The sequence below is a fragment of the Parasteatoda tepidariorum genome, chromosome 9 (assembly GCF_982258835.1).
Source record: "Parasteatoda tepidariorum strain Cologne lab strain chromosome 9, Ptep-v5.0, whole genome shotgun sequence".
NCBI classification, from domain to species: domain Eukaryota; kingdom Metazoa; phylum Arthropoda; class Arachnida; order Araneae; family Theridiidae; genus Parasteatoda; species Parasteatoda tepidariorum.
In genome coordinates this window covers 3,034,080-3,060,186 of record NC_141763.1, presented here as the reverse complement: position 1 = coordinate 3,060,186, position 26,107 = coordinate 3,034,080, and the positions used below count along the sequence as shown (strand labels likewise).

The following is a 26,107-nucleotide window of genomic DNA, read 5'->3' as shown; positions in this document are numbered from 1 at the left end:
ATAAAAGTTGATGCATTTGTATACAGTATGTAAAACAATAACTAACAGTCATTAGAAGCATTTTTTGTCCTGAAAGCACAAAATGATTGCCACTTGTTAAGGCAGTGAGGCTAACTTGGTCCCTGGCCTGCAGGCTGGTAGAGCCTCATAGACATGTAGTCAAGTGCAATCTTTTAGTCAATGGTCCTTTAAATCAGTAACTAAATACTCTTAATTTTTCTTCTTCTAAAGAACTTAGACTAATATTAGTAGCTTTATACAAAAAGCTACAGTTTAGTGTGTAAAATAAAAGAATGAGCACCTCAATATCCTTTGGCCTAATTATTTTATCTTCATGTGCTAAGATGCTAAATTAGTAGAATTATTAAGATAACATCTTAGTGTAGGGGTGCACAACCTGCGGCCCTTCGACTACTGAAGTGCGGCCCGTGAAAGCTTCTAAACACAATAAAAAAAATTTAAAAAATGGCAATTTTTAGTCGCACTTTTAAGTCATCACGTTTTGACACAATCAATTTTAACAGATTCTTCAGTAAATGTACGTTTAACGCGCTTACTTTAAGCCGATTTTATTTAAAATATGAATGATTTTCTTAAAACAGTTATTTCCGCTTTTCTACGTGATTTCAAAAATCCCGACTTTTTATTACGATGCAAGTTTCAGATCACCCATTTAATTAATCACTTTTTGGTGCACTTTATTTGTGACGATTTCATCTTAAATCTAAGTGATTTTTAATCTTTTTTTTTTCGCAATTCTTTCTGTTTTTCAACAATTTTTATCGGCAGTTATTGCTATGAGTTCCCACGTATTATAAAAAATTCCAATTATTCTATTACGACATGCAAATTTTAAATCGTGCATTTGACACGCTTTATTCATGCTGAGATCAGCATAAATATAAGTAATTTTTTGCTCCCAATTATTTCTATTTATTATGATGTTATTACGACACGTGATTGTTAAGCGCGTAAATAAATAATCACTTTTTGATACGGTATTTCGATACAGTTTTATCGTAAATCCTAGTTATTTTTTCTTCGTTTTTTTCCGCAACGAATATGATTTGGTCGAAAGTGGTAATGAATTGTGATTTGGTCAAAAACCAAATATTCGGCAAAAAAAAAAGAAAAAAAATCAACTGAACACCGTACACTTGGGGCCAAATAGCAAAATCTTTTAGCAGCATAGCAACACTAAAACTAAAATTTCAATGCTCAGAATAATATTTCCTGGAAAAACGTATTCATAAATTAACTCGAAAAAATAAGGCCAATCAAGAACGATTTTGAAAATGTCGAAAAGCGAAACAGAGAACATAAAAATCAATCTTAATTTTTGAAAGAAAATATTGAAGCTGAACATCTCAGTTTTCCAATTACCAGAAAAAGCCAAGAAAAATGAATTAAGTCAACAGAAATGCTATTAGAAATTACTGCGTAATAATAAAAACGTCTAAATAAAGTTTTTTTTATTTAAAGAAAATAAAAAGTTAGAAAAAATGTTCTTAATTTTTTAAATGAAAATCTTATGCTGAAAATCTCAATTTCAATTTGTCTCATTGCCATAATTTTAGAAGAAAAAAATTGTTATAAAATAAATTTTATTAGTAACTTTATTTTTAAAAAAAAATGCTGAGTCATAATAAAAATAAAGAAAAACAGAAAAAACAAATTTTTCTTAGTTCCTGAAACAAAACTTTAATACTGAAAATCATACTTTTCTATGTTACTGGTTATTTATATTACAGTACCGGGAAAGAGTGATAATAAATCAATAGTGTGAGACGTTCTGTTAAAATGCTGGGTTATAATAAAAACAGCAAAAAAATGGGAAAAAATCCTTCTCAATTCTCAAAGTATCGAAAAAATGACAAAATTGGCTTGTCTGATTATAATTTAAAAAACAAAGTAATATCTATAAATATTCAAAAATAAAAAAAACTTAAAAATGCATTTCTGAAAAATATTCTGCCGAATATTTGACTGATCATTCAACCAACTGAATTTTTTACAGAAGGGCCAAATACTCGTTGCATCCTTAATTTAAATGCAATGTTATTGCAACTTGAGAAATCATAAAATGGCGGAAAACGAGAATTTTTATACTGCTCACTGCTTGTAGTTCAGATTTAAATTTCTTGCTGCTTAAGTGATCTTTTTCGATAAAAAAGAAGAAAAATGCTTACGATATAAAAAAAGTCTAATGATTTATAAAATGAAATAATAAAATACATTACAAAATAAGCATTGAATTTTATTTTGAACTATCACAGTTTTGTGTTTATTTTAGGCTTTTGTTTAAAACCTATAAATTTTCCTCAATTAAAATATTTAATTTGAATTTATAATACTTAATTATGACTAAATTTTTTCCTACTTTCATTCTGTGGGCATTGCAATTATTTTATTAGAATTTAATTCTAAAATGAATTTTCGTATTGCATGATATGTTAAAAAAACATTTATTTTCTTCAATATTTATTTATTTTGATAAATCTATTGTTCATATGATAAAAACAGCAATTTTTTTTTGTAAAAAAAGGTATAAGTTTTTATTATTTTTGAATTAATTCTAATAATGGAACACCTTTAATCTTTTACAAATATATTATTAAGTTCATTGATAAAAAAAATATAAAGCTAATGTTTAAATAAACATCACTACATTTGTCATTAACATGTCTAAATACATGTGCGGCCTTTCCTTAGCCAACCTGCAGTGCAAGTGGCTCTTCACTCAAAAAGGTTGTGCACTCCTATCTCAGTGCATGAAAGATTATAAAGGTGCTCGCTTTCTTATTTTGCATATTGTGTATAACACACTATTGAAAAACAAATTAATAAATATTTAATCTATAAATTTATGAAGGATCCACAATAGGAACTCACTTGTAATTTTTACTTTTTTTTAAAGAACTTAGACTAATGTTTGCAGCCTCATTCCTAAAAAAACAATATTAAGAAAGCAAACACTTCAATATTTTTTGTATTGCACAAACTACACAGCACACGGTATTAACAAACATTTAATCTATAAATTTATGAGGGATTCACAATGGGAACTTACTTGTAAAGAGGTAACAGAGACTGGTAATCGGAAGGTGAAGTGGTCTCAGGAAAATAACTGAGTATTCCCAGGCGGTGGGACAATGTTTCTGCTCCCATATAAGTGAAAAGCGTTGCTACCGCTTCCCAATTAGAGTGAAAAGCAAACTGTATGGTCGCTTCCAGGTCACACTGGGATCGGAATTCTTTGAAAAACTAGGGATCAAAACGCTGTTGCGCTGTCACAGCACCACCTAGAATTATCTAGAGGGAAAAAAATTACTTAAACAAAGTTAAAAGCTTGACGATGCTCACATACATTAATTAAAATAATAAACCCCAGCAGCATCTTGCAAATTTTAGCTAACAATTTGAAGCACCCTTAATTGATATTTTATTGTATTCTGATTGAGATTGTATTGTATTTCGCAGTCAGGTCATTTTCTTGTCTCTGCCAAATTGGTTTTTATCATGAAAGAGGTTTACTTGTTTAGCATTGACTGTCGGTTTCTTTCTTCTGTTCATTCCTACACGACAAATGAATCACTTGCTGAGTTAAAAAATTAATTTACATCATAAAGTGGGCATAAATTTCGAGACAAATTTAAAACGATTAGTTCTTATTGACTGAAATGAGATGGTTTCGCACAAATTAGTTTCTTTCTCTCCATATTGGGGAATCAATACTTTCAAGCAGCTTAACGCAGAGGTGACAAATGCATGAATTATGAATGACATGCGAAAGTAATAAAGCTAAAAGCGAATAAATACTAATACAGAAATTTAAAAAAAAATTTCAAAATATTTCTTCCTTTTTTTCAATCGAAGAATATGTGTTAGTTTCCTATTGCTCTTATTTAATAATCTAATTGAACCAATATCATTTATCACGGACAGATGGACATTTTAAAAGAATTTAACTGCCAACGATTTCAAATTCATCACCGTATATTAGAGAAATGGCCATAATTTTCTTTTACTTACGAAATGGCCATATTTAGGCAAACGAAAATATTTGGTGAGCTAATAATTTTCTACAATAGGCTAACATTTTGGAGACAAAGTTCAAACTTTTGGTTTTTAGATTATGAATCAACCGAAACCTCAGTTTCACTACTTTTTGACGAGTGTCATAACGATGCTCCAAAATTTGTTAACGTTTGAATCAAAATTCTAGCTAAATTCTAGCTAGTAAAATAATCAGATATTCGATAACTTGATTTGGTCATTTTTTTAACGTTCGAAAAAACAGAAAGTTTTGATAGATTAACGATAGCCTATAATGATCTAACCTTGTGAGGGTTGTTGAAATTATCATTGTCATCACTGTATACATTAGACTCTTCTTTATCAATATCACTGTAAACTTTAGGAAATAATTTTCGATATTGTGTTCGAGTGTATACTACAAATATAGACGTATACTACAAATATAGACCAACAGATACTAAACACTTACTTTTCAAACTTAATTTCAAGGAGATAACTCAATGAAACGGAACGGCTCAAATGATGCTTCTCAAATAAATTATTCCAGTAAATTATTTATTTATCACATTTAATTCAAAAAAAATCTTGGATTCAGTAGCATAACTTACTTTAAACATTTAAACTTTCAGAACACCAAGAGCAATCGTTGCCATGAGAACATAAAATGAACTAAAGCAAGTCATTTGAACTTACGTAAAAAATAAGTATTGTTTATGCGAACCTAGAAAAAAGGTAGCAATTTTTAGCATTCATTTTCATTCCTTATTTTAGAATTGCTTTTTGGCGAGTTTTTTCTTTTTGTTGCTGTACGCATAAATATTTGATGCTGAATTTAACGAAAACTCATATTGTATAAATTGTTAATAGGAGTTATTAAATGTGTTTATTCATCAAGTTATTAATTTTGCTTCAATCCTACGTCTAAATTTCGACTACGAGAATCCTTCTAAGAGACGTTTTTAGATAGTTGTTTCGTAGACGTCTCCTTAGGTCCACCGCATATTTTATCCATATTACGTCTATCATAGTTATCCATCAGACGTCTGTGCTTAAGCCATTTTAGGTTATACATTTATAAGTTATTTGAAAATAACTAGTAGTAAAAATTCTTTAAATATTGTTTCAACAATAATTTGTTGTTGTTGCTGAGCTAACGAAAATAGCAAGTGAGTTAAGCTAATTCCTTCGTTCGATTACTGATTCAGTTTTAACAGTTATAATAGTATTTAAATGTAAGGAATAACTATGAAAAATTAGGAAAAAATAACCACAACGATAATTTTGTTGCAATAGGTTGTCTATCGCAGGTTAAATTTTTCTACTATAAACCAGCGTTTGGAGGTAAAATTTAATCTTTTAGTTATCGTTAAAAAAGTAAAGCTAGTTTCAGTCATAATCTATTTTTTTTTTGGCATGTTGAAAACCATTTCACAAAACAGTCTGATGACTGGAGACAAAATTATAACTTGTCAAAAATTCTGCAGATCTTACTTTGGCTACAATTTTAGTTTGAGCAATGAGCTAACGAAAATATTTTTGTGAGAGAAAGGCAGCTAACGATTAATATGGGTTACGCTTTGCTTCGGATTTTGTAAATGTAAAAACAATTCATACCACATTTTTTTTTTGTTGAAGCTTGCTACCTACAATGGATAAAATTATGCATTATGACAATAAGTCGCGCTGATTCAGGGGATAGAGGGCTTTTCCTCCCAAAAGGGTGACCTTGGCTCAAATTCCACAGGTGGCTGATCGTTAAGAATTCTACTCCTGGCTTTTACTGACGACTGTGGTGACGTAAAATATCCTTGTTAGTAGATGGGTTCGAACTCCCTTGTACTTAGTGTGAGAGGCTTTCGGGGTTTTTCTTTTCATGTTTCGCATTTCTTGTATTCTACTCCATAAGAAAAATCCTTCACGAAGGCTAGTTTATGTCAATACTCTTGATCAAAGTGTTCCCCCTGTCTTCTGGGATGTTTTCAAAGTTACAAGGCTAGGCAGTTGGACATTGGTAGACATTAACTCAAAAATAGATCGGCTGTCTGATGCCGGTTATAAAACAAAAGGAATCGGTAAACGCATTGAGAAAAAATCAAAATTATGCTTTCCAGGAGAAAACTTACTTTAAACTTCTTGCTAAAGCTTTTTTTTATGGGTGCGCTGACGAAAACTTTCGACGGATCAATGTATGAGATTAATATTACATGACCTAACAGTTCGAAACAAAATCAGATTAAAAAAATAAGCTTAATCAGCTATAAAAGCTGTTATGGTTTCAAAAATGCATGTAAGCAGGTTAGAAGCGAGCATTTCTGCTATAGACAAAATTGTTCTTTGGCTGAGGGGGGATGGAGGTTAATGGTTAGTTATTTCGTAGACCAATGGCACGATAGTGGCAATTTAGTCAGCATTCAACACAGATCGCCATTTCCGCAGACGATCGAATGGAAATCGACCTGAATCTGTATGGGTTTCATGAAGCAGCCCAAACACCGTTTTTCCCAAAGATAGTTCAGTTCCTGACCCACTGAGACATCGGGACTCTTTTCTTATTGTGGTAAAAAAAAATTAAGCTAGCTGGCTGATAAAAAGTTTTAAGGGCTGTTATAACTTACGATATTCTCATATAATCTAGGCCTTTGTGGTCAAATGTTAAACTTCACTTCAAAAAGTTGCAGAATTTTTAAAACTTAACAAAACGCTGTTTTGCAGTAATTATTTGGCATAAGATTATATATATATATATATATATATATACATATATATACATATATACATATATACATATATACATATATACATATATATATATATATATATATATATATATATATATATATATATATATATATATATATATTTTTGGTGCTTAGCATACGAAACTTTTTCCTGTCATAACGTTTAACTAACTATCTAAAATTCGATGGAAAAATCTACAGATTATCTAGAACTTAAAATATCGTCCGCACAAATTACCTTGTTTGAACTCACTCCTGGAAAACATTTAGTTTGCGTCTTTGAACATCAAAATCCGATAAATGCATAAAAAGTTATTCAGAGTGGTTCGATTTTTTTGCACCACGTACTTGATATTTATAATTTAATAAAAACTTAAATTATTCATATATTTTTAAAAACCAAGTTCAATTAAAATTTAAACTTCTACAGCTTGAAGACATGAAAGTATCTATTAAATCTTCATACAACTTGCAGTGGGTAAAATAGTGATTGCTTCTGTCACATTATCTGTTATAACATAATATTTTAACATGTATTATTGCGAACTGCAGCATTAGATATCATTAAGTATTATATTATAAAAAAAAATAATTTGTAGTTTTTACTGAACAGCAATCAATAAATTTAATTTAAATGCAAGGCACAATACGTTTATACACACAGGTTTATTTATTCATTAATTTATAACCGTCGTTGAATCGCCAACCCAAGACTGATAATGTTCAACTCCGTAGCCTTGTCATTTTGTTCCCAATCCAGACGACAAGGGCACTCCTGGATCAAGTATTGGGAGAAATTTGTCTTCCTGGGTGACTAATTTGATGGAACTAACCCGCATTTGCGTTATTAAGAGAAGAGAATCACGAAAACCCTCCACGGTTAATCTGACTGCAAGGGGACCCTAACCCATGATCCTACTACCTCTGAGGATATTTTACGTCAGCACATAGGTCGATGCAAGAAGGATGCGGAATTAATATCGATCAGCAATCGGGATTTCACCTCATTGAATCACCTCATTGGAAGGCAAACGCTCTATGCCCTGAACTATCACGGCTCCACACACATTGGTTTAGAAAAATAAGATAAAAATAAAATTAAAACTATCCAATTAAAGTCAGCTTTTTTTTTAAATAAAAGATTGCTTCCTAAAGAAAATCCTCTTGGCCTTTTTTAGAAAAGGCCAACTTTTATAGCTACCCTACTAACTAACGCTTAAAATGGACAAGCATTTCGAAAACACTATTTGTGGTGGAAGGAAAGGTTTACTGCCTTTGGGTTTATCATTTGATGGCAAAATTCAAATTTGTCATTTTAAGAACAAAATCTTTAACAGTTTGCTCTTGTTATGTTATATTATTTTGTGGGCAAGATAAAAATTTTAGTCAGGTTGATCTGTAAACTAATAATTTGCTTTTGGTAATACGGATTATAGCAATTACTAATGAAGTATAACTGCCTATTTTGGTTCAATTTTTAATCATTAAATAAAGCAGCGATTGTAAAAAATATTAATTGCGATATTCATCCAAAAAAAAAATTAAGCTTTCTTATGAAATTTTTTTTTAAAAATATTGAAGCGCTCAACGCTGTTGTTTAAATTGTATTGCAAAGAAAATTTCGAAAAAAATCAAAATAGCGATTAAAATAACAGCTAGTGTTTTTACTATTTTTCTAAATTTATACAATGTCAAAATAAAGAGTGGACATCCTGAATAACGTATGATCTAATGATCGGATATTTTTTTCTGGATTCTAAGGACTCAATCTTAACAGTTTACGTCTTAGCCTATAACATTTAATTATCGGAAGATAATTATGGCTAAAAAATAATATCTGATAAATATTTATTATTTTATTAAGTAATAACCGAAAAAAACTTGATTTCTGAGGTATAAAAAAAACCTTACATAATTTTAAAGTATCTAATTTTAAATAATCAATAAACTAATTTGATAACTTTAATTTATCAAATTTCAATACAAAAATCGAACAAAATCGTTCGAATAGTTTTTGAGATATCAAATTTTGAATATACGATTCAAGATATAACATTAAGAAAAAGAGATTTTGAAGAGTATTTCGGTGACTAAATCTAAAACCAATATGAAAGTTTGATGATGCATTTCTTGCTAAACTTTCTAGAAAAATAACAGCGATAAAGCTGGAAATCTATTAAGTTATGAATGAAGCAAAAATAAATTCTTCTTAGCCTAATTAACAGAGCCATTGGCATGTAATAAACACTAAATTACTTAATATTTTCACAAGAAATTTCAATGCATATAGAACGAAAAATTTGAAATTTCAACATTAGTTGCTGTTATCATTAAGATAATTTCAACAGCAAAATAATGAACAACGACACTATTTAATTGCATTTATTTTTGATTTACCAATGCCCATATTTGAAATTGATTTGTCATAAAGGCTTGATGGAGTGCAATTTTTGAACCTAATCCAAACATTAAAATCCCAACATGCATGGAGTAATTCCAAGGATAAATAAAAATATTTTCAGAAGAGATTGCAATTAGCATCAAATTATTTTAAAAATTATGTAATAGTATTTTTAATTTCAGAAAATACTTATATTTGTATTATATTAAATTTTCAAACACAATTTTAATAAATCTATTTTAACAAAAAATTAAAAAAAAAATGTTTTCAAATCTACTAAACCAAAAGGTTTTTTTCAGTACGAAGTTTTTTTCATATTTTTTCAACTTAATAGTAAAAAATTAACAAAAATTATAATACTTTTAACTGAATATGGCATGCGCAATTGTAAAAAAAATTGTTTTACTGTTGTATTAATATTTTAAGAAACGTATAGTTGTAACAAATTTTAACATATCTGACGGATGTAAACAAATCGGGTAACACTCAATGCATTTATATAAATGTTTAGAAAAAGATTACGTAGTCATTCTTACTTTTCAGGATAAAATAAAAATCCAAATTTTTCTTTTTTAAATTTTCAAACTGTAACGATATTAACTACATGCATCTTTAAACATACATCTCACATCTGTTTTTATTTTCCAGAAAAGAATGGGGTCTTAAATTGTTTGATGGCTTTAAAATAGTTGTCAAACAATAGACGTCTCCTTAGTATTTATTATAAGGATTCCTCATCTTGGCCCTCTGTGGATGTATTTTTTCTTTGTTCTCACCAATTTACAAAGGGGAGTCGTGGGGGCTCTGGGGATAAAGTGTTGGGTTCGAACCCTAGCGATGGCTGATCAATACGAATTTCGCATCCGTCTCGCATCGATCACAGTGCCGACGTAAAATATCCTCAGTGGTAGATGGATCATGGATTAGACCCTTGCCGACAGTCTAACCGTGGGAGGTTTTCGTGTTTTCCTCTCTATGAAACGAAAATGTGGGTTAGTTAAATCAAAAAATACTTGACGAAGGCAAATTTCTCCCAATACTTGATCCAGCAATTCCCTTGTCTTCTGGATTGAGTTCAAAATGACAAGGCTACGGAGTTGAACATTAGTAGTCGTAAATCCCTAAAGTTGGGTCGAATGTCCAACGACGGTTATAAAATAAAATTTACAAAGGGGTAGGAGTTAAATCAATTCTACAGATTCGGAAAAAGCTTTTTCAAAGAGATTTTCACAACTGATCAAATGGTAGTTATTTAAGCATATCCCTTGTTGTTTGATGGGCATTGGACAGGGGGACATTTAATGACCAGCGTGTAAAAATACGTACTTTTTACTTTTGTTAAGAGTAAGAAAATTGCCAAGCATGCATAAAAGCGAAAAATTTTCTTGATGGTATTTTTCCACTAACTATTTGGAAAAAAAAACTCTTTTTAAGTTAAGGAAAATGAAAAAGATTGTGAACATCAAAATTCAAGTTTATTGGAATCAAAGTTTAAGAAAATATTCCTCGTGTTCTAAAATCTGTTGTTTTGAGCGGAGAAAGAAAGCTAACAAAAAGAACTAGCAAAGTTATTAAGGGTTTTATATAGTATAAATAGTATTACTGTAACTAGAAAAAAAAACTAAAAGTGTTTTTGAATCTTAATTGAGAAGTTAAAATTGATTTTTTTAAGGAAACAGGTTTAGATCTTAAAATTTATGGAACATGAGAATAAAATTCTTACCTGAATTATGGAGTATCACATTATCAGAAAAGAAGGCCGCAACTTGTTCTGTAAAAATTGCAAATAAAATAATGTATAAATTTGTTAATAGGCATTTCAAACCATAAAATTCAATAAAAAAATTCATTAAAAAATTAATGATACTTTTATTTTACAAAATATAAGTGTGCACGGTGCAAAAGATCATAAGATCAGGGAAAAACGAGACAGTAACTTATAGTTTGTCTATATAAAGAACTCCCCTTAGGACAAAGTCTAAAACCGTCTACTGTTATGGAAATCAGAAAACAGCAGAAATAATTAATCACAAGAGGGTACTTTTATTAACGTCAATTTTCCATTAAATTTGGTAATAAGCACTGCCGGTATTATGGTAATTGGTGTAGTTTTAATAGGTAGCAAAAATACTAATGGTACAGTGTATTTTATTAGTCTATTTGGTACCTATTAAAACTGCATCAATTCTGCGCAGTTTTATAATAGATATTGTTATTATAGATTTGTATTACTAATGTGAATTATTTTTATACCCTCCAAAGGCTCAATTTTAAGAACTGATTGGATGGAAATTATAAGTAAATCAAACAAGCAATTTATTTCTCATTATTAGTCGTAAGTAAATTATACTTTTACAAGCTTTTAACTAATGTACCTTATTATACATGCATATACCTATGAATTAATTATATGTTTTGTACTCAAATAATCATCTCATTTTCAAGAAAGTTGAATCTTAGTGAAAATAAATTTTAATTTAGAAAATGTTATGTTTGATTGTCTGCATTTTTAACATTTTAAGACAGTAGTTTAAAAAAAATCTTAGTAAAATTTAATGAAAGTTGTTGAAAAATTCACTGAAAATTTGAAAAAAGTTCAGAGGGAATGTATTGTCTCCGATTCTATAACGTAATTTAATAATATATATTAATTAGTCAATTGTTAGCATTAATTAGTTAGCTCTTGAGTTCACCCTTTTGAGCTGTTAAGACCGACACTTATTAGTTTTCATAAATCCGATCATTAGAACAAAAGCTATGCAGAGTTATCTCACTTTCTCTCTCTTTTTTTTAAGTGGTCCATTTGAGCTGCTAAATTTGAATGAAATCAGAATGGGATGTTATTCATGCAAATTCATTGTTTCTACAGCAAAATTTATTCTTTTAGTTGCATTTGTTTTTGCTATTATTGTATGAGAGGTTAATACTTTACGAACTTGATATCAAAACAGTTTAAAAAGATGGTACAATCGTGTTGATTTATTTATTTTTACAAATGATTTTTTTTAAATAATAATTTAATAATAATTTAAATAATAATTTTGTTTCTTTTTGGTAATTTAGTATATTTAATGTCACATTCATCATGATGCACTTTTTTTTGGATCTTGGTCCAATAGATGCGACTTTTTATATAGTAATTTTGCCAAACGTATTTCATTTTTTGTTTTAATATTTATTTTCAGCCAGATTCTTCAGAAAAAAAGAGCCAGAATGCTAATTTTTATCGAGATGATTTATAGAATACCTACTTCTCTTATTTACTAAGGAAACATGATATATACTTATTACTAAATTATATGAATAATTGATAAATTAAGTTATTAATTAATATCAGAAATTAATATTCAATTTTATTAATCAATTAACAGAATAAGATAAATCTATTTTTTTAATATGAAGAGATTGAGTCGAAGAAAAATAGAACTATAGTCATGAATATTAAAAAAAATTCTTTAAATCTGAAACAAGTCTTATAGTTGGAGGTTTTAAGGCAATTGTTTCGCTTTCAAATTTCAAACTTCTTCAGACTAAACTTTCAAACTTACTCAAGTGGAAATTGGAATTTAGTGAATTTTTATATCTGAATGACAAAACTACCCATCGAATGTTTGGGGGCTATTTCTATATCATGACGCCCGGTGGCTGAGTGGAGCCACAGGTCCATGGTTCGATCCTTGGGCCGGGCAAGGTTGACTAAGCCTTTCACCCCTTCAGTAGGATCGATGAATGAGTACCATGGGAACTAAACACTGGGGGTTTTGCGCTCGGCTGACCCCCTAACCGGAACATCTGCTCTTGCACTCCAGAGCCCAAGGTTAAGAAAACTAAGATGGGCACAGTAGGCCTTGGCCCTCTATGGGCTGTCGCGCCACTGAGTTCAGTTATTTCTATATCATCAGTCCAGAATCTTATTTTCAATCAAGATTAATAATAATGTTCTTTGTAGTCTTGGAAGTAAAGGAAATGTCTTTTAGGTGTCACCGACGTTTGTGATGCTGTAGTGTGTCTACCAATACATAAATACAATTCTAATATCACTAGTATGTAAGATATGCTAACTCGCTTCAATGTTGGGGTACCTTTTCATCTAGGAGTAGATGGAGGAGACACTAGCAGAAATTCATGAGGCCGAAAGCTCGGCAATGTTAACCGCGAAATTAACCGTCGACCATCTTACGTTCTTCAAAACATTGGCAGTTGTAGCTCGTTTATGCTTGAATTGTCGTATGTTCGGACAGTCATTATCATTTTTATTTTATTCGTTATTCGAGTAGTCTTACTTTGTCTTATTATTTTTTCTTGGACTTCTTATTATTTTATTTATGACTTCTTGTATCTTAAGGTTTTATGTTACTTTATAAAAATTTCAGCTGTAGTTTTATTTATTTCTATCGAAGTTATTCATCTAAAAATTGATATTTTTTAATTAATATTTTTGATTAAATTGATATTTTTTAAAACCAGGAAGTATCCCATTGCATTCCAAATATGAAATAGATAAAAAAAAAATTTTTAAAAATCTAATATTATATACAAGTGATTGCATATAGTATTAGATAATAATAAAGTACTCCATGATTATATACATATTTATTCTAAGCTTTATAGCGATGTAGTTTCTGGTTAATGTAAAGGTATTGATAGTTTTTGTTCTATATCTTCATTTAATGTATTTCTCCTAAAAAAAAATAGTAATAATTTTTATTAAATCTTAGGGTTTTCTGATCCCTAAAGGAAGTCCTTTTTTAAATCAAAGTGATTTATTTTAAATTTAGCAATAATCAATTTCCTATTTATAGAGAATATATATATATATATATATATATATATATATTTAAGGATTTGTGAAGTTAAACCTTTTTAAAGAAATTGTTTATTGCTCTCAAGGCTAAGATATTTTGAGTTAGTCACTAGAATACTGTGATAATATTTTCTCAATCTCTAATTTTTATTTGTTTTTAAGAAATATTTTGACAAAAAAATTTTAAACTAATTTACTTAGTAAGCAATTAAAAATGTCATATTTTAAGTATTCATAAAATTTTCATAGTATAAATTATTTAGGTATATTAATATGGATTTGTATAGACTAATTTTTAGCAAGAGAAATGAACATAAATTATGTATTGCACTCTCTGAAATTCTTTTTTTAACAAGAAACATCTTTCAATATTGTGGTATTCAATTTTATTTTCTATATTGAGCTATGAGTTAGCTCCATGGATGTGACATATTCATAGCCGCTCAGAGCTTGTTCTTTAAATTCTAATATTTCTTAACGTAATAAGTTTATCTTCCTTTACTAGTATAATAATTATTAAGTTTGAACTCTTAAGTTTGAACTTATAAAACTCTCAGGGTGGTTGAAATTTTACAATTCTTAATAAATTTAATTATATTTTTTAAGTTGTATTGATAAATACATAGCGATTGTAAAATGAAATAGAACTATTTTTGTTTTAAAAATTCTCCAAGTTAAAGTATTTTTTTTTCTAAATGTTTTTGTTGTATACCTTCATTGAAAACATTAAATGTGTTTTTCTCTACATTTAAGAATCTTTTTCTGGATTTATAAAGTTCAATGCACCCCTCTAAGGAAATTGTTAGTTGCTTTTTGTTGTATACATTAAATGTACATACCTTCATTGAAAGCATTGAACATGTTTCTCGCTCAATGTATATATATATATTATTATAGTTTTTTTTAATGCATAATATTTTCTAATAACTAAGCTAATTTTTTTTCTTTCAAATTTAATAATTTTGAAAACAGCTATATTCAATTTATAAACAAAATATATGTATATATTTAAGGATCTGCTTCTAGATTTTTCAATGTGTCTTTGCTCAGGTTTAAGAATTTTTTTTTTTTTTTGAATAATCACTAGAATACTGTGATAATATTTTATTAATCTGTAACATATTTTTCCTTTCTTTTAATAAACATTTCGACATATTTTTTTTAAAATTGATTTACTTTGTATGCAATTAAAAATGTCCTATTTAAGTTTTCATAAAACTCTCAAAGCATAAATCTTCATATGTATAGATTTATTTTTAGCAAGAGAAATTTGTATAAATTTATGTATTTCATTTTCTGAAATCATTCTTTTACAATAAACATCTTTCAATATTGTGGTATTCAATTTATTTCTATATTCAGCTTGGAGTAGGTTCCATGGATGCAACACATTCATAACTACCTAATATTTTTTTTCTTGTCTTTTCTTAAAATAATTAGTTACCTGACTTTATGGACCTATGAATTAAAACTATCAGAGTAATATAAATTTTAAATTTCTAGATAATAAACTTTTTTATCTTCTTGAAATTGTTTTGAAAAGTGCATAGTGATTGTTAAATGAACTTGACCTAATATTAACTTTACCAAGAATTCCATTTGTTTTAAAAATTCTGTCAAGTTGAAATGTTTTTTCTAAAAGTTAGAAATACGAAAATTCTAACGGCTAAATAAAAATTGAGAAAGCTTGGATGGATGGATCTCTTATTTAACTTAAAAGACTAAACTCGACACTTTAAATCAAATTAAGAACCCTTCACACCGCCCTCCAAGCTTCGTTAAAAAGCATGAATTAACTAGAAATAGAGAGATGTATGAGCGCACAACGACGCAGCAAGTAAGATGGCGGAAAATTTTCGCGGTTGCTTCACCTTGAAAGGAGTGGGTCAATGGGAGTGTCTTCTCCACTTACTCCTAGCTCCATGCTTTTCATAGATGAATTGTCGATATGACTCTCCCCACAATGCAATTGATATTAAACAACCTTGCAAATTTCATTTTTAAAGTTTTTCTGTTTAATAAAACTTATTTTCACTTTTGTTTTACTTTAAGTCTCATGTATTTCGTTTTTGAAGATTAAGTTATAAATAATTTTGTGCTCATCTTGTAGCTCACTCGAGAATAAAAAATTTTTTTTGTGGCATCTGAATTTTTTTTTTACTACTAGTTATATTTCTATAATGAATTTTGTTAGGTCTGAAAGTGAAAAAAACTGTAAGCAAAAATTAATTATTCACGCATCTGCCTTGTAAAATTGTTTTTGTGAATGACCTAAAAAGAATGATCCTAAAACAAAATTTTCTTTCAAGCCTGCGCAATTTTAACAAGTTTTTATATTAACTATAAAAATGTAATAATCAAACAAAGAAAAACTATTTAGTTTCAAAAGATTAATAAAGACAAAAAAAAAAATTCAAGTTGAGATATGTTTGGCATCTTTCTATTATAAGCTACATATCGGAAATAAATGTTTTTCAAAAATGAAATTTGTTTTATCAGTTTTAGAAAAATCTATTTCAGCGTTTATAGCATTAGCAATAGAGAGAAAACAGTTGTGAAACCACTTTTTATTGAAATCAGTAACGAACCACTTGCATTGTTTTTCATATTGCAAGACAAAACTGGAGCCAAAGTAAAATTGTTTCTAGGGTTAGAGTATTGTTTTTGGTTATTATTTTTTATTGGCGAGGCAGCTAACCAAAGATTTTGGTGCGATAATGGTTTTTTTTATTATTATTTTTTTATACAAAAATCTGGCGCTTTCGGTAAAATTTAAATACTGCAGTTTGAGAAAAATTATATGAACTTGAAATTAATTAACTTTGCATAAACTTTAGATAAATTAGATTTTGTTTGGGTGAACGGGAGGACAAAATTTTTTAAAGGGCTAGCAATTTGCTAAAATGGGAGACAAAGTTCTAACTGGTGTTTTTTTATCGGAATTAAGATAAAATTCGTTTTCTGGGAAAAAGAATCGCAATATTTTGTCAAGGCCATATTGTAAGAGAAGTTTAAGTTAAACGAAACGTTTTAGTGGGGTAAGGATTGCCTACTATGGATTTTGTTTAAAAGCAAAATTCAAGCCTCGGGTTTTTTTAAGTTAAAAACTTGTATTGGCCATTAATCACTTTAATTTACAAGTGGGTTTCCCTTATATAGCTTAAATTTTAAGGCAAAAATTCAAACTTTCAGGTTGTAGATCAAAACTTGTCGCTTTGAAACTAAACCGTGGTAACTCAAAAAAGCAAGTTTTTCAGGAGAGTGATTTCAAACTTTCCGCGCTAATGCTAATCGCGGGAATGCGATGACGATTTACTGCTCTCTAAATTAACTTTATGGAACTATAAAGATAACAGTTTTTCTAAAAGGGTGACTTTTTTTTACACAAAGTGACCCAAAAATCTCATTTTTTGACTTTTTTGAGTTACAACGGTTTAGTTTCAAAGCGACGAAATGATCTAAAACGTTTCTTCGTAAATACTATAATAGACTAAAAATATTTTTCTGGGGTTAATGGTTTCCTTAGTGATTTTCTATTATGGTTAAAAAAATAACAAAACTTATTTCCTTATATACTTGATGACTTTGGAGAAGCTAATGCTTGATAGGATAACGATTTACAATGAGTACGCTAACGGCAAAATTACTTTAGATTAAGCGACGAGTTAACGAAAATGTTTGGAGGGCGGACGTGATCTTCTTACAATGCGTTAAATTTTAAGACAAAATTCAATTTTATATTTGCCCACTTTACAATTTAGGCTGAATTTGCTTTTTACCGAAAATTGTTTGGAGAGATAACGGCTTCCTACAATAAACTATAATTTCAGGCAGACAATGGTGCTGGTGAAATGGTGTTTCAGATAATAACTTAACTATATCTTAATTTGAGCCGTGGTAGTTCAGGGGATAGAGCCTTCAAATGAGGTGAACGGGGTTTGTTTCCCAGCGAAGGCCAGTCGATACGGATTCCGCACCTGGCTCGCACCGACCGCAGTGCTAACATAAAATATCCTCAGTGGTAGACCGATCATGGGTTAGAGTCTCCTTGCCATCAGGCTACCGTGAAAGGTTTTCAAAAAGTCCTTCTGGAAGGCAAATTTCTCCCAATACGTTACACAGGAGTTCCCTTGTCTTCTGGATTAGGTTCAAATTTACAAGGTTATGGAGTTGAACATTAGCAGTCGTAAACCCAAATAAGTGGATCGGCTGTTCAACGACCGTTATAAAATTATAAAATATTTCTTAATTTGATAACTGTTTTTGGATGGAAGGCTTAACATTTATCTACAAGAAATTAATGTTAAATTGCAAAATTCAAACTATTTTTTTTAACCCAGTTAGGACCTCTTTTTGCTGTAGTTTTTTAAATTTTTGATCGACGGCTTAGTGGAAATTTTGACGAAATAACACAAAATAGTAATTTCTCACAATAAGCTAAGAGTTATGAAGAATTTTGGTTCAAAAATTAGCTTAATCAATCATAAACTGCTTTGGCTAAAAAACACTTTTGGGTAGGTTAAAATAAAACATTCCTGCAACAATAGAACAGTGGCTCATAGATATCAAAGATCTACAATTTCATGACCAATGCAATGATGTTCAGCATTTACTTTACTTTCTGGGCAAGTTGGCAAAAAATAATTTGGAGTTGGTGTGCTTCGAGTAAACATCTAAGCCAATCCATCCCAACATTATCGCAGTGAGACTTTTTTTAAAATCTTTTTGTTTTAAAGAGAAATTTTTTTAAGTTGGTTGGCTAATGAAAGTTTTTGATGCCAAACAGAGGCTTACGAAATACTGTTAGGGTTCAACTGAATTGTTAAATTTGAATCTTCTAAAATCGTGAATTTTTACTTAACAAGAAAGTTAACAAGACTGCTTTCGTCATTATTTTCAGTTGGGTTAATGTTTTTTTTAACTATTTATAGGTGGAGTGGGTAACAAAGTTTTGGTTGACAAATGTCTGGTAATTATTTCCCACAATGGGCCAAATTTTGAACTCAAAGTCCGATTTCTTTTTATTTTATATCTTAACCGTCGTTAAACAGCAGTACGAATTTTCAGTTTACGGCAACCAATGTTCAACTCCGTAGCCTTGTAATTTTGAGCACAATCCAGAAGACAAGGGAGCTATTGGAAGAAATTCCCTTTCATGGATGACATTTTAATGGAACTAACTCTCATTTGCGTTACGTGGAGGGAAAAATCATGAAGACCTCCCACGGTTAGCCTGGCGACAAAGGGGACTCTAACCCATGATCCGTCTATCACTGAGGATATTTTAAGTCAGCACTGTGGACGGTGCGAGGCGGGTGTGGAATTCAAATTAACCAGCCTTCACCGGGATTCGAACCCAGTTCACCTTATAGAGGGGCGAGTGCTCAATCCCCTGAGCCACCACGGCTCAAGTCCAACTTCTTGTTCAATTCCATAGACAGCAAGTAGCTAAACTTGTTAAATAAACTTGTGAAATAAACATATTTAGCGTTCAGGACGCAAAGATAAATAACACAAATGCCATTAGAAGGTATTAAGTGGGACAGGCAACACCCGTTAGCAGTACTACGTTGAACAATGATTAACAAAGTTAAGAAAGGGAGATTTTTTATTTATTTATTATAAATCATTTTAGTTTATGAATATGTTTCACCTACTGTCACAGTAACACTTTGTGAAATGTTAACAATTTACTCTTTTATTTAAATCTTATCTTTTAATTTTTTAATCCTTTATTTCTTTTTTATTTATAGAATTTATTTCACACGAAATTTCCCTAGTGATTTTCTTAAATTAGGGTTTTGTCTTCTCGATTTAAATGCAAATAATTTTTTTAAATATCCTGTTTGGCAAAACTTCACTTTTCTTATTATAAAGAATATTAACTTTCTGTTCTCTCCTCTTCGCTGGTCATCGCGGTTATTATACTTCCTGTGGGGAGAGATGCCCCACTACACCCGCCTTTATTTTTTCTTCATTTATTTTTCAGGGGGGCTTAATCAATTTGATTAGTCTGATTTTCAAACTCTTCGCTCTTTAAATTTAGTAGTCTCTCGCTTTTTTGGATCAATACCAATTAACGAATTTTTTTAAAAGATTTAACACTTTAGGTCCGAATCGAGAGAAATTTTTTTTACATCCTTTTTCTTTGCTTTTAAGTTTAATAAAATCCTCGAATCGTACATTTCTGTTAATTGAATATCTACTTTTTAAAACTTTAATTTTCTTTAACATTAAAGACCTTTTCAAATTTAAGCATTCCTTCTGCATTTATCTTAATGATCATCATTTAAATTTGTCTTTTTCTTGTATCTTATTCCGATGCGCGACGCTTTATGTTAAATTCTCTTGTCCCCCATTTCTAATTCAAGGCTTTTTTTTGGTTAAAATTGTGTCAAAAGATACGTTTTACTGGTAAAATTGTGAATTTGTTCTAAATACATGTTGTGCTAAACTTAAAGAATGTGGGAATACACCATTTTATTTGTGTTCATTTTTGTGATGGTTTTTCATTTTTTTTATTTCTGTATGCGGTGAGTAATTTGGTTGTTGATTGGTTGTTATTTTGAGTAATGTTATTGATTTGAGTACAGGTTTTACTTCACTTTGGAAACATCTCACCTTGTAAAATACTAAGCTTGTGTCTGACTATAGCACGTCATAGTCTTATTTATTTATGATCATGATTAATTTTAGCTTTCACCTTATTTCAAATTTGGTGATACCAATTTATCCAAACCTCACACTTTGTGACCCATTGGGTTATCCAACGACATCATTGTACCGCTTTTACTTAATGATCACGTTCATCGTCATCATAAATGGCTCGACAGCCCAAGGCGGGTCTTGGCCTTCTGAAGAAGTTTTTTCCATGCTAAGCTTTTTCCTGCAACCGAATTTCCAGTCCTTAGTTTTTAAGACCAAAAGGTCTTTTTTTAAGCCATCTGTCCATTTCAAATTCGGCCTGCCTTTTTTTCGTGATCCAACAGGTCTGGCATTGAAGTTTCTATTTTTGGTACGATTTTCATCCATTTTGAAATAGTGGCCTGCCCATTTTATTCGTCGCTTAATAAAGTCAGTAATATCAGGCTCATTATATGAGTGATAAGGCTCTAGATTTGTCCTTCTAAGGTTTTTTAAATTCCTCCAAAAATACTTCTCAAGTCCTTTCTCTCAAAGGTACCCAACATACCCTCCTTTGTACAAGATATGGTTTCAGAAGCATATGCTAAAATTTACCTTAAAAGAGATTTATATCATAAAACTATCGTTTTTCTACGATTTACATTTTTTAAATTTATTTTCGAATTCCATTAAAACAACTACTGGCATATTGTTATATGATCACGTTCCCCTTAATTTAATTAATCTTGATCCTATTTCCGGCCTTAATTCGTTTGTGTGTTACATACTTATAAAACTCACTATTGCCTATTTTTAACTCAATGACTATATCCAAATGCAAGTACAAATTCCAAGATATAAATATTATTACAGTATCAAAAAAAATATGTAAAAAGGAAATCGGTGTTCAATCTAAGTCAAATGGTCAAACTTGAGTCATTTCTTTTCACTGCAAATTTTATTTCAGTTGATTTTTGAGAATAAAATGAAGTTCATTCAAAGATTTTCCCACTAAAGTAAAAATTAAAATTTGTGGGTTTTTTGACAAAAAATTAGTTTAATTGTTTTTGGCATTATTTTTTAACGGGTAATGCTAACAAAACAATTTCGATGGGTATTAGATTTCCTACAATTTGTTTGATTTGGAACCAATGTCACTATCAACGATAACTTTTTTTAAGGGTAGTGCAATTATTTCCTACAATGGACAAATGCTTGGAAACAAATTAAAACTTGTGGTTTCTAGGTTAATATTAGCATGCGCCAGCCAATTTTTTTTTAAAAATTAATTAGAACTTTTGGGTGTGTTATTGATTTCCCACGATGGGTAAACATTTGAAGATGGCTAATGTACGTTCAAACTTTTATTTCTTAGTCAAATATTAGCTAAGATATGGTTTTGCATGTCTCTTTTGGTAGGTTACCTGATTTAGCAAAACGTCTACTGAAAAATAACATTTTGAGGTCAAATTCGATATTGTGGTTACTAGCTCAAAAATCAATTAAAACTTGTTTTGGCTATTTTTATGAAGTCCGGTTTGTAGTTCATACAATAGGTCAAACCAATTTTGGCCAAAAACTACATTTGAGCAAGTGATTTAACAATGCGAATATTTTGATTCCAGGAATTCTGGGAACTGCAAAGGGTTACGTTTAAAGAAAAAATTCAAATTTGAAGATTTAAGGACAATGTATTTAGAGTGTATTTTGCCCTGCTATGATGTTTTGGTGGATGGACTAACAAAAATTCAATTCGGACTAGAATTTGCTAACATTTTTCTACAATGGGTTACCGATTGGAGATAAAACTGAGCCTGTTTTTATGTTAAAATGTAGTTATAACCTATCAATCCAAAAACTTTTTGAAAATGGGTTAATCTTATGGTGGTGACTTTCTCCTACGAAGGACTTAACCAGGCATTGTAAATGGCAAAATTCATATTTGTGATTTCTTTTGTCAAAAAAAGAGCCGACACTTGTTTATTAAAGCAATATATAACTTGTAAACTTTCCACTATTTTTTCTGAAATTAGCTGTAACTTGTTTAGGACATTTTGTTCTATAAAAATGGGCAAATAAAAATTTCTGATGGACTAAGGAGGGCTAGCAATTTCCTACATTCATTGCTGTCAGTTAAAACATATTTCATAACTTCGGTTGTGTTCATGAAAATGTATGTTTTTTTTAGTAATTAGTATACGCTTTTCAGTAATTTAATGCGAGGTTTTTAAAATATTAATTCGATTATCTTTAAATAATTTAGATATAAAATTTCATAGATTATATCACTCCAGAAAATGACATAAAAAAAACTGTATTATACAACATTAAAGAGTATTGAAGCAATAGTTTCATAGAAAATGTGGGTTGCAATTTGCAACGCGCAAAAATTTGAATGAAACAAGGGTTAAAATCTTACCAGAACTAGGTCGCTCTACATTATACAATTTACTCACTAACTTCCCTTCCAAAAACTAAGGGTCACAACTTTTCCTGCAAAAATTACAAAGAAAACAGTAAGCAATGTTTAAATAAGCCTTTCAAATCACAAAATTAAATTTAAAAAAATTATATTCAAAACACTTTTAATAAAAAAAAAACAAATATATGCATGGTGCAAAAGAAAGAGAAACAAGGAGTAACATAGAAGAGGTGGCTTAAGTTTTTAATGCATTCTTATAACACTTGCTTGATTATTTCATAAAGATGTATATTGAACAATAAAAATGAATTAAAAATTATTATGCAAAAGAATTGGTTTATCTTTCCCTCACAATGCATGCATGTGATTTACCATTAAACAGATATAGACAAGCTGACTTACAGGATTGGGAGGATTTTCCTTTTATGTAAATTTCCAGCTGTCTCTTGTTTATTAAATCAAAAATTCGCTGTAACCGAGGAAAATTTTTAGATAGCTCACGATTTTTTTCGATGGGTTAATGGAGGATTCTCAAAAGGTGCCCCGTCAATGGATCGACGTCTACAGATGTCCGTGAAAAGAAGTACCAACACTTAGAACTTTTAATTTTTTTTTTTTAATTTTTAAAACCTGTAATTATATTTAGGTAGAATGCGCAAAAAAAACGGACCACCCTGAATAACTTTAGATCGAATAATTTTTACGTTCTAGGACTCGATCTTAATGGCTTTAAATTAAACAAAATATCGTTTTTAAAAAGTTAATAAATATATTTTTCATTAAATCTAAATAAAATTATAAATAATAAAAAAATATTTATATAATAAAAAATATTTAGATGGTCATAGGTCAATGAATTATTATTATTTTGTAATTTAACCACATTTGCGTTTTATGAGGGAGAAATTCTGTCAGAGAAATTCGGAAATTCTGTCAGAAAACAGAAAAGCGCCATCTATGATTTTGAACACACTTGTCAAATACCTCGTGTTGCGTGATTTCAAGGCTTTTAAAATATTTCCTGTTTAATTGCTGTATACTGAAATTGTTAATTAATTTCACTTTATTGCTTAATATCTATTTATAGAGTTACAAGGCCTCCTAAAATGTTTATATTAAAAGACACTGAAAAGCTAAGACATTTAATTATATATGCAAAAATATCCCACTTTTTACACTAATAGAGAGGTTATGGAATAATTTATTTTGTTGAACTTGTTTTAATTTAGTTTTGAGTGAAGTTAACCAGCAAATAGGCAAATGGAAATTATTTCGTTATAGTGTATTATAACCAACAAACCTTGTTTGGTTAAATAATAAATTCATAAGTAATAAGTTAAAATCTTTCACTGGCATGAATAAATAAAATTAAAGTAATAAAATACAGAAACTAAATCTTTTACTGGAAAAGCTATTCATTTAAAATTGTAAAAATTACTAATAGAATTTATATGGAGCTCAAAAATTCTGATTGTGATCATTTTTAAAAATAATTTCTTCTTCAAAAAGTAGACGGGGGGGGGAGGTGAAAATCCTAAGCACTAAGCTAAGCTGAGCTAAGCTAAGCAAAGCACTAAGGATGATGCTTTTAAGCAGGGCGTCTTTTGGGAGATCTTAAGAGAGTTAGAATCTCCAATAATTTATTAAAAATAAACTGTTGCATGACTGGTGCTTAAAATTAAAAAATTGCAATGCATAAAACAGTTAAGAAAGAAAAATAAGGATGGAACTTTCTACTCGTACTTACAGTTTTTATCTTTCAAAAGCTACAATTCCTCGTATTCAACTTCAAGAAAGGGAGTCAGGCAATGTTTTAATCTGGCATATGAGTCAGGCCTTCACTTCTCTGTGGGATCCTTAAAAGTTGAAATATAATAAATTAGTTTTCTCTGATTACAGGAAAAGTGAACATAAACTAAAGAGAAAATGTGAAGTGAATATTTGAATCTATTAATTCAAAGGGCCAAAAACGGGATGATACTGAAAATCACATTATTTATCGCGTTACTTGTATACAGATGGGTTTATTTGTATACTTTTCCTAGAAAGTGTAATGTTTCCTCCTGATGATAGTGTTCTGTAAGAAATCTTGATTCTAAGTTGGTTTGATAAAATTTATAGTCTGAAATAATTTTTATCTTTTAGATTTTACACATTTGTTTTGGTCCCGGCATTTGAATAGTTATAGACGAGGGGTATTCCAAATTTTCCTTTTGTCTCAAGTTCTAGCAGTTCATACAAACTTTCGGTTGGACATATTGAAAACTACAAATTTGAAATTTGTCTACAAACGTTAAATTGTTTAAGAAAAGCACTCAACAAGAATTGCATTAATTCTCCGGCCAATAAAAAGAGTTAATGCCACCAAGATCTCCGCACTTGACAAACCATTATTTCTATCTATGGGGTTATGTGATAGACAGGGTGCATGTTGTTGTTCATTTACGTCGCATTAGAGCTGTACAATGGGCTATTGGCAACGGTCTGGGAAACATCCCTGAGGATCATCCGTAGACATGCCATAACAATTTTGATCCTCTGAAGAGGGGATGGCACCCCCACTTCGGTTGCCCAACGACCTGCACGCGAAGTCGAGCACTTTACGGTAGAACAGTTTAACGAGGACCAATACCGCACACCCTCGGTCCCTACGCTGACTGCTCCAAGTGGTCACCCACCCGCACACTGACCGTAGCTAGAGATGCTTGACTTCGGTGATCTGCTGGGAACCGTGTCTTAACGATCAGTCAACTGCGGGACACAGGGTGCATGTGCTTCTTATGTCCAAAACAATTGAACTCAAAAAACGCATTTCAAATGTGCTTGCTTCGTCAACAGTACAAATGCTTCAAAATGTGTGGCGTGAAATGGATTACATCTTATATGTTGTCAGTGTAACCAAGGCAAACCAAAATCTGTGGCATGTATACAAAATTTTGAAGTTCCTTCTACATTCTGTTAAAATTTTATCGATAAATTCTTTTTCGTCAAATAGTTACAGCCGTTTGTAATGACTAGATTCATTTAGAACTTCCCTGCTCTTTTAAAAACCCTACAATTGCTGAATCATAATGAACCAG

General features: G+C 30.1%; 1 protein-coding gene across 3 annotated transcripts in view; it reads right to left on the bottom strand.

The window, feature by feature from the left end:
• Positions 1 to 26,107, bottom strand: part of LOC147803255 (histone deacetylase 4-like) — a 47,999-nt gene that overhangs the window by 1,622 nt on the left and 20,270 nt on the right. For all 3 annotated transcript variants that reach the window (XM_087150682.1, XM_087150680.1, XM_087150681.1), the window contains 4 exons: positions 24,775 to 24,883; positions 23,025 to 23,098; positions 10,901 to 10,948; positions 3,071 to 3,312 (listed from right to left, as the gene is read on the bottom strand). Coding sequence is in view for 2 of the 3 variants with exons in the window: in XM_087150680.1 (XP_087006806.1) it covers positions 24,841 to 24,883 (43 nt within the window). In the remaining variant the exon portion in view is untranslated. The remainder of the gene's footprint in view (positions 1 to 3,070; positions 3,313 to 10,900; positions 10,949 to 23,024; positions 23,099 to 24,774; positions 24,884 to 26,107) is intronic.